At 49.9% G+C, this 13,817-nt stretch overlaps 1 protein-coding gene across 1 annotated transcript in view; it reads left to right on the top strand.

The window, feature by feature from the left end:
* Positions 1–13,239, top strand: part of ABHD17A (abhydrolase domain containing 17A, depalmitoylase) — a 47,486-nt gene extending 34,247 nt beyond the window's left edge. Inside the window, exon 6 of the mRNA XM_029052801.2 lies at positions 12,941–13,239. Within this exon, the coding sequence (XP_028908634.1) occupies positions 12,941–12,970 (30 nt within the window). The 3' untranslated portion in view covers positions 12,971–13,239. The remainder of the gene's footprint in view (positions 1–12,940) is intronic.
* The last annotated feature ends 578 nt before the right edge of the window (positions 13,240–13,817 follow it).

Raw genomic sequence — 13,817 nt, 5'->3', positions numbered from 1 at the left:
AATGAATGAATGAATGAATGAATGAGATCAGGGCTGGAGATGTAGATTTGGGAATCAACCACACAGAGATGGTAGTTGAAGCCATGGGGATGAATGAGTTCTTCAAGGGAGTGGGTGTAGATGGAGAATAGATGGGAGACCCAGTCCTGAGGGACTCCCAACAGGGAGTGGGAGGCCAAGAAGAAGCCTACAAAAGAGACTGAAAATGAAAGTCCAGAGAGATAGGAGGAGAATGGGGAGAGGACAATATCAGTGAAACCTAAGTTGGATAAGGTTTCCAGGAGAAGGGGGTGGTCGACAGTCTCAAAGACAGCTAAGGATTAGGATGGAGTAGAGGCCACTGAATTTGGCAAGAAGGAAATCATTGGTGACCTTTGAGAGGGCAGTTTCTGTGGAATGAAGGGGGCGGAAGCCAGATTTAATATGATTGATTTACTATCAGGGAAACCTAAATTGGGTAATGTTTCCAGGATAAGGGGGTGATTGACAGTTTCAAAATACAGCTAGGAGAATTAGGATGGAATAGAGGCTGCTGAATTTGGCAAGAAGGAAATCATTGGTGACCTTCAAGAGGCAGTTTCTGTGGAGTGAAGGGGATGGAAGCCAGATTGGAGGGGTTCAAGGAGAGAATTGGAGAGGAGAGGAAGTGGAGGCAGCAGGTGTAGACAACTCACTCAAGGAATTTAGAGAGGAATAGTAGGAGGAAGATGGAGGGGATAACTGGAAAGAGCCGTGAGGTCAAGGGAGAGTTATTTTAGGATAGGGGAGACGTAAGCATATTTGCAAGCAGTGGTGAAGAAGCCATTCGAGAATGAACAGCTGAAGATGGCTATCAGGAAGGGAAGAAGGGAGGGGGCAAGGGTTTTGATAAGGTGGAAAGGGGTGGGGTAGGACGCACAGGTGGAGGGGATGGATTTTGAGAGAAGGTGGGAAATCTGCTATTGAGATACAGCTAGGAAAGATGGGAGACAGGAGGAGGGAGAGACTGGAGAGGAGCAGGGGAGATTCTAGGGAGATCATGGCTGATGGTTTCAATTTTCTCAATAAAGTAGGAGACCAGGTCATTAGGGGCAAGAGCAGTTTTCAAGGCATCTGTAGTCAGGTAAGCATGGTAACTACCCATCCCAAATCCTGGTAAAAGCAATTTTGGGACCTTCTAATTGACACCTCTGCCCAGATCCTGGAGCTGGAATGGTGCCTACCATTCATTCATTCATTCATTCATTCATTCAATTGTATTTATTGAGCACTTACACAGCGCTTGGAAAGTACAGTTCAGCAATAAATAGAGACAATCCCTACCCAACAATGGGCTCACAGTCTAGAAGGGGGGAGACAGACAACAAAACAAAACAAGTAAACAGGCATCAATATAAATATAGCATCAATGTAAATAAATAAAATTATAGATATATACACATCATTAATAAAATAGAATAATATGTACATAAGTGCGTGGGACTGGGATGGGGGGGTAGAGCAGGGGAGGGAGTCAGGACGATGGGGAGGGGAGGAGGAGCAGAGGAAAAGGGGGACTTAGTCTGGGAAGGCTTCCTGAAGGAGGTGACCTTTCAGTAGGGCTTTGAAAGGGGGAAGTGTGCTCGTTTGGCAGATGTGAGGAGGGAGGGCATTCCAGGCCAGAGGTAGAATGTGGGTCAGGGGCTGACAGTGGGACAAGCGAGAACGAGGCACAGTGAGGAGGTTAGCACCAGAGGAATGGAGTGTGCGAGCTGGGCTGTAGAAGGAGACAAGGAAGGTGAGGTAGGAGGGGGCTAGGTGATGGAGAGCTTTGAAGTCAAGAGTGAGGAGTTTTTGCTTCATGCGAAGGTTGATAGGCAACCACTGGAGATTTTTGAGGAGTGGGGTGACTTGCCCAGAATGTTTTTGTAGAAAGATAATCCAGGCAGCAGAGTGAAGTATAGACTGAAGAGGGGAGAGACAGGAGGTTGGGCGATCAGAAAGGATGCTGATGCAGTAATCCAGTCGGGATAGGACGAGTGATTGTACTAACGTGGTAGTGGTTTGGATGGAGAGGAAAGGACAGATCTTGGTGATGTTGTGAAGGTGAGACCGGCAGGTTTTGGTGATGTATTGGATATGTGGGATGAATGAGAGAGCAGAGTCAAGGATGACACCAAGGTTGCGGGGGTCCACAGTGACAGGAAAGTCAGGGAGAGGACAGGGTTTGGAAGGGAAGATAATTATGAGGTTTAGGTGGCGGGAGGACATCCACGTGGAGATGTCCTGAAGGCAGGAGGAGATGCAAGCCTGGGGGGAGGGAGAGAGAACAGGGGAGGAGATGTAGATTTGGAAATCATCTGTGTAGAAATGATAGTTGAAGCTGTGGGAGCGAATGAGTTCGCTAAGGGAATGAGTATAGATGGAGAACAAAAGGGAACCAAGAACTGACCCTTGAGGAAACCCTACAGTTAGGGGATGGGAGGGGGAGGAGGAGCCCGTGAAGGAGACTGAGAGTGAACGGCCAGATAAATGAGGAGAACCAGGAGAGGACGGAGTCCGTGAAGCCAAGGTTGGATAACATGTTGAGGAGAAGGGGATGGTGAACAGTGTCAAAGGCAGCTGAGAGGTCAAGGAGGATTAGGATAGAGTAGGAGCCATTGAATTTGGCAAGAAGGAGGTCATTGGTGACCTTTGAGAGGGCAGTTTCGGTGGAGTGGAGGGGACGGAAGAGAATTGGAGGAGAGGAATTTGAGGCAGTGAGTGTAGATGACTCACTCTAGGAGTTTGGAAGGAAGGGTAGGAGGGAGATGGGGTAATAACTGGAGGGGCAGTGGGGTCAAGGGAGGGTTTTGGGGGGCATTTTTGAAGACAGCGGGGAATAAGCCATTGGAAAGTGAGGGGTTGAAGATGGAAGTTAAGGAGGGGAGGAGGGAAGGGGTGAGAGTTTTTACAAGGTGAGAGGGAATGGGGTCAGAAGCACAAGTGGAGGGGATGGCACTTGAGAGGAGGGAGGAGATCTCCTCTGAAGATACTGCTGGGAAGGATGGGAAAGTAGAGAAGGGGGCGGGGGGGGGGGTGGAGAAGGGGGAGGAGTGACTTTGGTGAGCTCAGACCTGATGGTGTTAATTTTCCTAATGAAGTAGGTGGCCAGATCTTTGGGGGTGAGGGATGGGGGAGGAACAGGGAGCCTAAGGAGGGAGTTAGGTGTCAGCTCCATATTTGCCCTCTGTATTTCCAGCAATGGAGTAAGACCGCTAATTTTGCCACTACAGCTGTTGAAGCTGGCCTCCCATCCTCATTCACCTTAGGTCTCTGAAAACATCAGAAAAGACTCTAAAGAGATGAAAGTTTCTGCTGAAAAGTGGTGCTGAAAGGTCCCAATTTTGAAATTGGGTCTCTCTGATCTACTAACTCTTTGACTCTGCCTGTGACTCCCAAGTCCCATCCCATTTACCCTTCCCCTAAAAAACCCAATATCTTCTTGCCCTCACTTTGCCCCTGTCTCTGAGCTGTGAAAATGGGTGATGCCTCTCTCTTGAACCCCCTCCAATCTGGCTTCTATCCCCTCCACTCCACGAAACTGCCCTCTCTAAGGTCACCCATGACTTCCTTCTTGCCAAATTCAATGGCTCCTACTCTATCCTAATCCTCCTCGACCTCTCAGCTGCCTTTGACACTGTTCACCATCCCCTTCTCCTCAACATGTTATCCAACCTTGGCTTCATGGAGTCCGTCCTCTCCTGGTACTCCTCTTTTCTTTCTGGCCGTTCATTCTCAGTCTCCTTCGCGGGCTCCTCCTCCCGCTCCCATCCACTAACTGTAGGGGTTCCTCAAGGATCAGTTCTTGATTCCCTTCTGTTCTCCATCTGTACTCACTCCCTTGGTGAACTCATTTGCTCCCACGGCTTCAACTATCATCGCTATGCAGATGACACCCAAATCTACATCTCCCCTGTTCTCTCCCCCTCCCCCCAGGCTTGCATCTCCTCCTGCCTCCAGGACATCTCCACCTGGATGTCTGCCCTCCACCTAAAACTCAATATGTCTAAAACTGAGCTCCTTATCTTCCCTCCCAAACCCTGTCCTCTCCCTGACTTGCCTGTCACTGTGGACGGCACTACCATCCTTCCCGTCTCACAGGCCCACAACCTTGGTGTCGTCCTTGACTCAGCTCTCTCATTCACCCCACACATCCAATCCGTCACCAACACCTGCCGGTCTCACCTTCACAATATCGCCAAGATCCTCCCTTTCCTCTCCATCCAAACTGCTATCATGCTGGTACAAGCTCTCATAATATCCTGACTGGATTATTGTGTCAGCCTTCTATCTGATGTCCCTTCCTTCCGTCTCTCCCCACTCCAGTCTATTCTTCATTCCATTGCCTGGATCATCTTCCTACAGAAACACTCTGGACATGTCACTCCCCTCCTCAAAAACCTCCAGTGGTTGCCTATCAACCTTTCATTCATTCATTCATTCAATAGTATTTATTGAGCGCTTACTATGTGTAGAGCACTGTACTAAGCACTTGGAATGTACAAATCGGCAACAGATAGAGACAGTCCCTGCCCAATGACGGGTTTACAGTCTAATCGGGGGAGACAGACAGACAAAAACAATAGCAATAAATAGAATCAAGGGGATGAACATCTCATTAAAACAATAGCAATAAATAGAATCAAGGTGATGTACATCTCCTTAACAAAATAAATACGGTAATGAAAATATATACAATTGAGCGAACAAGCGCAGTGCTGAGGAGAGGGGAAGGGAGAGGGGGAGGAGCAGAGGGAAAGGGGGGAAAAGAGGGCTTAGCAGAGGGGAGGTGAAGGGGGGGTAGAGGAGGAGCAGAGGGAGCAGAGGGAAAAGGGGAAGCTCAGTCTGGGAAGGCCTCTTGGAGGAGGTGAGCTCTAAGTAGGGTTTTGAAGAGGGGAAGAGAATTAGTTTGGCAGAGGTGAGGAGGGAGGGCATTCCAGGACAGCGGGAGGACGTGGCCCAGGGGTCGAGGGCGGGATAGGCGAGAATGGGGGACGGTGAGGAGGTGGGCGGCAGAGGAGCGGAGAGTGCGGGGTGGGCATTAAAAAGAAAGAAGGGAGGTGAGGTAAGAGGGGGCAAGGTGATGGAGAGCCTTGAAGCCTAGAGTGAGAAGTTTTTGTTTCATGCGGAGGTTAATAGGTAACCACTGGAGGTTTTTAAGAAGGGGAGTGACATGCCCAGAATGTTTCTGCAGGAAGATGAGCCGGGCAGCGGAATGAAGAATAGACTGGAGCAGGGAGAGACAGGAGGAAGGGAGATCAGAGAGAAGGCTGACACAATAATCCAGCCGGGATATTATGAGAGCCTGTAACAGTTAGATAGCCGTTTGGGTGGAGAGGAAAGGGCGGATCTTGGCGATATTATAAAGGTGAGACCGGCAGGTCTTGGTGATGGATTGGATGTGTGGGGTGAAAGAGAGAACCAAGTCGAAGATGACACCGAGGTTGCGGGCTTGAGAGATGGGAAGGATGGTGGTACCATCCACAGTGATAGGGAAGTTAGGAAGAAGACAGGGCTTGGGAGGGAAGATGAGGAGCTCAGTTTTGGCCATGTTGAGTTTTAGGTGGCGGGCAGACATCCAGGTAGAGACGTCTTGGAGGCAGGAGGAGATACGAGCCTGAAGGGAGGGGGAGAGGACAGGGGCAGAGATGTAGATCTGTGTGTCATCTGCTTAGAGATGATAGTTGAAGCCGTGAGAGCAAATGAGTTCATCGAGGGAGTGAGTGTAGATGGAGAACAGAAGAGGGCCAAGAACTGACCCTTGAGGAACTCCAACAGTTAGAGGATAGGAGGGGGAGGAGGAGCCTGCAAAGGAGATCGAGAATGACCGGCCAGAGAGATAAGAGGAGGACCAGGAGAGGACGGAGTCCGTGAAGCCAAGGTGAGATAAGGTGTGGAGGAGAAGGGGATGGTCGACAGTGTCAAAGGCAGCTGAGAGGTCAAGGAGGATTAGGATAGAGTAGGAGCCATTGGATTTGGCAAGAAGGAGGTCATGGGTGACCTTAGAGAGCACAGTCTCGGTAGAGTGGAGGGGACGGAAGTCAGATTGGAGGAGGTCCAGGAGAGAATGGGAGTTAAGGAATTCTAGGCAGCGAGTTTAGACGACTCGTTCTAGGAGCTTGGAAAGAAAGGGTAGTAGGGAGATAGGGCAATAACTCTAAGGGGAAGTGGGGTCGAGAGAGGGTTTTTTTAGGATGGGGGAAACATGGGCATGTTTGAAGGCAGAGGGGAAGAAGCCATTGGAGAGTGAGCAGTTAAAAATAGAAGTTAAGGAGGGGAGGAGGGAAGGGGCGATGGTTTTTGAAGGTGAGCGGGAATGGGGTCCGAGGCACGGGTGGAGGGGTTGGCACTTGCGAGGACGGAGGAGATCTCCTCTGAGGATACTGCAGGGAAGGATGGGAAAATAGGGGAGAGGGTTGGGGGGGGAGGCAAGAGGGGGAGGGGTGACTTTGGGGAGCTCAGACCTGATTGTGTTGATTTTTGTGATGAAGTAGGTGGCCAGATTGTTGGGGGTGAGGGATGGGGGAGGGGGAGGAACAGGGGACCTGAGGAGAGAATTAAAGGTCCGGAACAATTGGTGGGGGTGACGGGCATGGGTGTCAATGAGGGAAGAAAAGAAGTTTTGTCTGGCGGAGGAGAGGGCAGAGTTAAGACAGGAAAGGATAAATTTGAAATGGATAAGGTCGGCTTAGTGGTTGGACCTTCGCCAGCAGCGCTCAGCAGCTTGAGCATAGGAGCGTAGAAGGCAGACAGAGGTGGTGACCCAGGGCTGTGGGTTAGTGGAGTGAGAGCGGCGGAGGGAAAGGGGGGCGAAAGAGTTGAGATGAGTAGAGAGGTGGAGTTGAGAGTGGTGACCTGATCATCGAGAGTGGGAAGAGAGGACGGGGGGCAAGGTGGGGAGAGATGTTTTTGGAGAGATGAATGGGATCAAGAGAGCAGAGGTCTCTGGGGGGGGAGTAGTACAGATTTGCAGGGGGAGAGAGTGTGAGAGAGGAGGCAGGTGAGAAGGTTATCGTCTGAGAGAGGGATTTCAGAGTTGGTGAGGGAGGAGATAGTGCAGCGGTAGGAGATAGCGAGATCGAGGGTGTGACCGAATCGGTGAGTGGGCAAGGTATGGTGGAGCAGGAGGTCAGCTGAGTCGAGGAGCGATAGCAGAGGAGTCACCGGTTACATCCATGTGAATGTTCAAGTCTCCGAGGATCAGAGTGGGCAGAGAGAAAGAGAGAAGGAAGGTGAGAAAGGGGTCTAGGTGGTTGAAGAAGTCGGTGGTGGGACCAGGAGGGCAGTAGATGACAGCTACAAGTATCTGGAGGGGGTGGTAGAGGCGAATGATATGGCTTCAAAGGAGGGGAAGGAGAGGGAAGGGGGAGGAGGGATAGTGCGGAAGCGGCAACGGGGTGAGAGGAGGAAGCCAACGCCTCCTCCCTTTCCAGTGAGTCTGGGGGAGTGGGAGAAGGAGAAGCCTCCGCTGGAGAGAGCAGCGGCGGAGACCGTGTCTTCAGGAGTGAGCCAGGTTTCCGTAAGGGCGAGGAGGAGGAGAGCGGGAAAGGAAAAGGTCAAGGATGAAAGGAAGTTTACCTGTAATGGAGCAAGGGTTCCAAAAGCCACACTTGAAAGTAGCTGTGGGTGCAAGGGGGGGAGCAGCCAGGGGAGGGTTTGGATGGGAACGAGGTGGCGGGGCCCTGGACGAGGAGGGGGGAGGAGGGATGGTAGTGAGACAGGAGGACTGGGATGGGATGTGGGTGGGGAAGAGGGAAGGGGGGAGGGTGGGAGGAGGGGGTTTGGTGGGGAGGAGCGTAGGGGGAAGGGAAAGAGGGGTGGTGCTGGTAAAGTGGGGTTCTAGGGCGGGGGAGGGGAGGAGAGGAGGAGGCAGAGGAGATAGCGGGAAAGAGCTGGGCGAGAGAGGGGAAGGGAAAGGAGAGGATTGGGCAGGGCAGATGGGAGGAGGGGGGGGTGGAAGGACATGGTGAGGCCAGAGAGGTAAGTGGCAGCACTGAGAACAATTAATAATAACATGCGAAAGTGGTAATATAGTAACATGATACAATAAAATATTATTAATAAGCGGGTGATGACCAGGGTCAGGGGTTGACTTGACTAAGGGTCGACCTAATCAAAATCAAAGTCAAAAGGCCAGCGGCAAGGAGAGTCCTGGGGCTCATGTCCAAATGTCTCTGAGGTGGTGGCGGGAGCACTGAGGATGTCCGGGGTGGGTTGCGGGCGTAGGTGGCGGCTAAGGTAAGGTAACACAGTGAGAACAAGGACATCGTTGCCCGGGGCGGGGGAAATCAATCACCTCACGGGGGAAGAGGGAGTGAGGGCTTCCCAAAATGGCCGCTTCCGGGCGGAGTGGGGGGAGGGCGGTTGGGGAGCACAATGTCCCCAGGCCCAAGCAGGAGAGCACAATGTCCCCAGGCCTGAGCGGGGGAGCACAATGTCCCCAGGCCTGAGCAGGGGAGCACAATTTCCCCAGGCCTGAGCAGGGGAGCACAATGTCCCCAGGCCCGAGTAGGGGAGCACAATGTCACCAGGAGCACAATGGGAGCTGGTGGCTTGGGTTCACATGAAACAAAAACTCCTCACCCTTGGCTTCAAAGCTCTCCATCATCTTGCCCCCTCCTACCTCACCTCCCTTCTCTCTTTCTACTGCCCACCCCGTACACTCCGCTCCTCTGCTGCTCACCTCCTCACGGTCCCCCATTTGCACCTGTCCCGCCATCCTACCCCTGTCCATGTCCTACCACTGACCTGGAATGCCCTCCCTCCTCACATCCACCAACCTAACTCTCTTCCCCCCTTCAAAACCATACTGAGAGCTCACCTCCTCCAGGAGGCCTTCCCAGACTGAGCCCCCCCTTTCCCTCTGCTCCTCCTCCCCTCCCATTGCCCCCCCCGCCCTCTGCTCTTCCCCTTCTCCTCCTCTCAGCACTGTGCATATTTGTATATATTAATTACCCTATTTATTTTATTAATGAGGTGTATGTCTCCATGATTCTATTTATCTTGATGATGTTGTCTTGTTTTGTTTTGTTCTGTTTTGCTTTGCTTTGCTGTCTGTCTCCCCCGTTTAGACTATGAGCCCGTTATTGGGCAGGGATTATCTCTATCTGTTGCCAAATTGTACATTCCAAGTGCTTAGTACAGTGCTCTGCACATAGTAAACTCTCAATAAATACTATTGAATGAATAAATGGATAGAACCTGCCTCAGCCCTTCTTCTCCCACCTCCTTTTCCAGGGCTTCCTCACTCTCCTCACCTATTTGCTTTTGGTCCACAGACTCTTTGCTACTGCTGCTCTACTCTCTACCTTCTCCCATCCACTGGACTCCTCATAGATTAGGGCCCATATCAAGGATGTGAGTGTTTTCTGTACTCAACAGGGCACCTGAAGCAGTTGGGGAGGAAAAAAAGACAATCTCCCCCACCATTGATGCCCATTGAAGGTTTTCCCTTAGTATCAGACACCTAGACCTTGAAGAGGCTGGATGAGGTGAAGAGGTGAAATGAGGCCCCGAGGGAGTTGGTTCCCCTGGGGAAAAGCAGCAGCCTATTGGAAGGGAGGAGTCATTAAAAAGAAAAATTGAGGTGTCCAGCTTATTTGGAACAACAGGGCCCTCCGCAAGTCTGCTTGGGGCCAGGAGGATTCAACATTGGATCAAACCCCTCTGCAAGGAGATAATGGGGTCAGACGAGCCAGTGATGCACACCAACATTCATTCATTCAATTGTATTTATTGAGCACTTACTATGTGCAGAACACTGTACTAAGCACTTGGGAAAGTACAATACAGTAATAAAGAGAGACAATTTCTGCCCACATTGAGTTAGAGGAGAGGAGAAAGACATCAATACAAGTAAACAGACATCAATATAAATAAATAAAATTACAGATATGTACATAAGCGCTGTGGGGCGGGGAGAGAGGGAAGAGCAAAGGAAGCAAGTCGGGGTGCTGCAGAATGGAGTGGGAGATGAGGAAAAGTGGGGGTTAGTCTGGGAAGGCCTCTTGAAGGAGATGTGCCTTCAGTAAGGCTTTGAAGGGGGGGTTGAGGGTAGTGATTGGCGGATTTGAGGAGGGAAGGCCAGAGGTAGGATGTAGGCAGTGAGACAGGCGAGATTGAGGAACAGTGAGAAGGTTAGCATCAGAGGAGCGAAGTGTGCTGGTTGGGTTGTAGAAGGAGAGAAAGGAGGTGAGGTAGGAGGGGGCAAGGTGATGGAGGGCTTTAAAGCCAATGGTGAGTAGTCTTTATTTGATACGGAGGTGTATACTGGAGATTTTTGAGGAGGGGGATGACATGCCCTGAACGTTTCCAACATGTGAATAGAGTTGTGTTTGTGTGTGTGCTCATGTGCGAGTGTTTTGAAGATATGAATGTGGGTGAGAGAGCGTGTGTGTGTGTGTGTGATTTAGTGTAACACTCAGTAACAGTGTTCATAACCACAGTTCCAAATTGGCTGCTGAAGGATGAAGCACAGAGCCAGAGACAGTTCCTGCTGTGCCTAATATATTCAATAAGGGTTAAGAATGAATTTATAATGATGTCACTGAGATCCCATCCACACTGACTTGATTTGCAAGACTGGGGCCTTCTTGCTGACCTATGAGGGGGAATGAATGAAGAGCAGATATACTGGCCCTCCTACCAACAGGACATAAAGGACAGAAGGAATAAAGGCAATAAGGAGTCTGTCCAGGATTCAAAAGAGAGTTCTACAAAGGTCTTGGTAAAACTGGCTGAGAGATAATGTTTTCCCAGACAAAATGATTACCAATAAATAATATTTTAATCAAAGCTACAGTTGAAAAGAATTCAAAAGGAGATTCAAATGGAAACCATGGATCGATCAATCATTCACTGAGTGTTTCTTGGGTGCAGAGCACTGTATTAAGCACTTGGGGGAACATAGTACAAAAGAGTAGGAATAGACAATCCCTGTTGACAAGGAGCTTACAGACTAGAGGAGGAGCTTAGAGACAAGAGGAGTTTACAGACTAGAGGAACTCAGAAGTAGATCACAAACTGAAAGCCCCTTACTGCTTGATTAACCTTATCATATGAATTGAGTAGTTGGTAAACAGGCTCCTTACCATGTACTCAGGATAAGTCCCGGGGCTAGGGACACCTTCACACTAAAGCTTTCATTTGGAAAAACTGAAATTAAAACCCTAAAATCTCCAAGTAAATCATCAACCTTTATTCCTCAGGACTATTTTCCCACAAGCACCATATTCTCTTGTGTTACACTGGAAGCAAAGCAGGTACAAACCTTTTCTTAGCAGAGTCAGAGGGCAAATGGTGGTGGTATTTGTTAAGCACTTACTATGTGCCAAGCACTGTTCTAAGCGCTGGAAGAGACCAGGGCTTAGCTTTGCCCTTTCAAGAGAACTCTGGGAGCTTGGCTTCATCCGGACTACCTGATACTATTGCGGAATGCAGTAAGTCAGACCCTTTGCCTCCTGGGAAATATAGTTTTCTCCCTTCTCAACAATTCTAATCAATCAATAATATTTAATGAGCACTTACTATGTGCAAAGCACTGTACTTAAGTGTTTGGGAGAGTATGATATAACAAAGTTGGTAAACACGTTCCCTTACCTTTCAACCAGACCCCTGAGTAGGATGGTTTGAAATCACACAGTTCTCACCAAAGACTCACTATAGCACAGTTTTCACTGAGGAAGCTTAGGGAGAAGTGGATGGAAGCACTAGGGAGAGGGAAGGCAAAATGTACGGGTGTGCTTATGTGTGTATGTGTCTCTGTATGATGTATATACATGAATACCTGTGTGTGGGTCTGTGTCATGGATAATTCTTGCCTGAGGCTCCTCTGCAATGTTCCCATCCCTCCAGGCTTGTTTTCCCTCCCTCTGTCCTCAAGGTTCGGACCTCTCTTTTTTATTCTCTGCAATAGCCCTGGCTGTGCACCACAGCCTGCTCTTTCCCAAGTTCTGTCCCTCATGAGCCAACTATGGCCTGGCCCATCTTTTCCTACCCATCTCCTTGCTGATCCCCCACCTTGGCACCCCTTTGCCTATCTTCCACTCCTTGCTCCCCAGCCCCTATGCTAGTCCCCTAATCCTCCTCCTCAAAACATCCAGTGTGGTTGTGGCCCACCCCTAGGGCTACTGGTCCAGTTTGAAGAACTCCCTGCAGTCTGAACCAGCCGTGAGTTAACCCATATTCTGAGAGTTCTGGAGAGTCTGGGGTAGTGCTGGGCCTATTCTGGAACTCAATGCTACTCACAGTGGTGCCTAAACTGATTACAGAGCCAGATGACTCCTGTGGATTCTTGGGCATTTACCCAGAGGCCTGCAGAGAAGCTCTGACTCTTCTGAGGGGCTGTGAACCTAAATAGAGTACTTCCTCAGTTTCCCCATTTGCTAAACAGTCCCTGTGGGTACTCCCATCCCCTTCCATATACCTAGGGCATTTTCTCTCTTAATGATGAAAAGCTTCCTTTGTTTAGCAGACCTAAACCAAGGCCAAATAACCATTATAAATCCAAAAGGTGCAAGATCTAAAGTGACCTAACCTGACCACGTCAGGCCCCGTGTAACCAAATCCCTTTTTTAAACATGGAGGTCGGGTTGACTAAACAAAACCTCTGCTGAGCCCCTGGGGTCACTCATTCATTCATGCAGACTCCATGTCCTGAGTGAGGAACATCAACAGATTGGGTTAAACCAAACTAGGTTATACCAGAAATGATTAGGTTGGGAGTGGGGGGATTCATATCAGAGTTCTTTTCCTTGTGGGGGCTCAGACTCAAAATGCTGCCAGTGTGGAGACAGGTTTAGGGTCTGCAGGACACTGAGGCTCCTGTATCCTCTGCATTACGTGTGATCAGGACCAACAACTGCACCAACTAACACAACTACTGTGCCCCCTAGAAGTTGCTATTGTTACCTCAAGACACTCCTTCTTGTTTCTCCTTCAGGAAAAATTGGAGGAAGAGCCTGGAAGTTAGAAAGAAAAAGGATGGTCTGAAGAAGGGCAAGAGGAAAGCAGAGAGCAGCAGGAGGGTCTCCCTGGGAAAGACCTTCCTCCCCCTTTGTTGCTGCTTTCCTGCCCACCATGCTGCTTCTCAAGTCCCTACTTACAAGGCCCAAATAGCCCTGGGGGCAAGTCGACTTGTTGTGGGCAGGGAATGTTTCCGTTATTTTGTTATACTGTACTCTCCCAAGAGCCTAGTACAGTGTTCTACATATAGTAAGCGCTCAATAAATACGATTGATTGACTTCTTTGGCACTGAGAGGAGAGGTGGAATTGAAAGGCGCTGAAGGGGAGGGCAGAAGGCAGTAGCTGGGTTGCCTCTGCCTTTGCCTTTGCTTACTTCTTTCAACCTACAGCAAACTGGGTTTTCACCCGTTCTTCTCACTCACACTGCAATCTGGTAGGGAAAGGGAAAGGTGCAGAACTCTTCCACCCATACCCTGCCCTCCCCCGACTTTCCTACCAAACAAAAATTCCTCACAATTGCCTTTAAAGCACTTTCTCACCTTGCCCCCTCCTACCTCACCTTGCAACTCTCCTACTACAACCCAGCCGGCACACTTGATTCCTCTAATGCTAACCTTCTCACTGTTCCTTGATCTCCTCTATCTCTCTGCCGACCTCTTGCCCACATCCTACCTCTGGCTTGGAATGCCCTCTCTCTTCATATCAGACAGATAACTGCTCTCCCCCACCTCAAAACCCTATTGAAAGCACATCTCCTCCAAGAAACCTTCTCTGACAAAACCCTCCCCTCCTCTTCTCCCACTCCCTTTTGTGCCGCTCTTACTTGCTCCTTCAGTCATCCTCCCTCCCATCA

Source organism: Ornithorhynchus anatinus, chromosome X2 (assembly GCF_004115215.2).
Source record: "Ornithorhynchus anatinus isolate Pmale09 chromosome X2, mOrnAna1.pri.v4, whole genome shotgun sequence".
NCBI classification, from domain to species: Eukaryota; Metazoa; Chordata; class Mammalia; order Monotremata; family Ornithorhynchidae; genus Ornithorhynchus; species Ornithorhynchus anatinus.
Note: the sequence above shows the minus strand (reverse complement) of the source record. Positions and strands in the feature narration are given on the sequence as shown.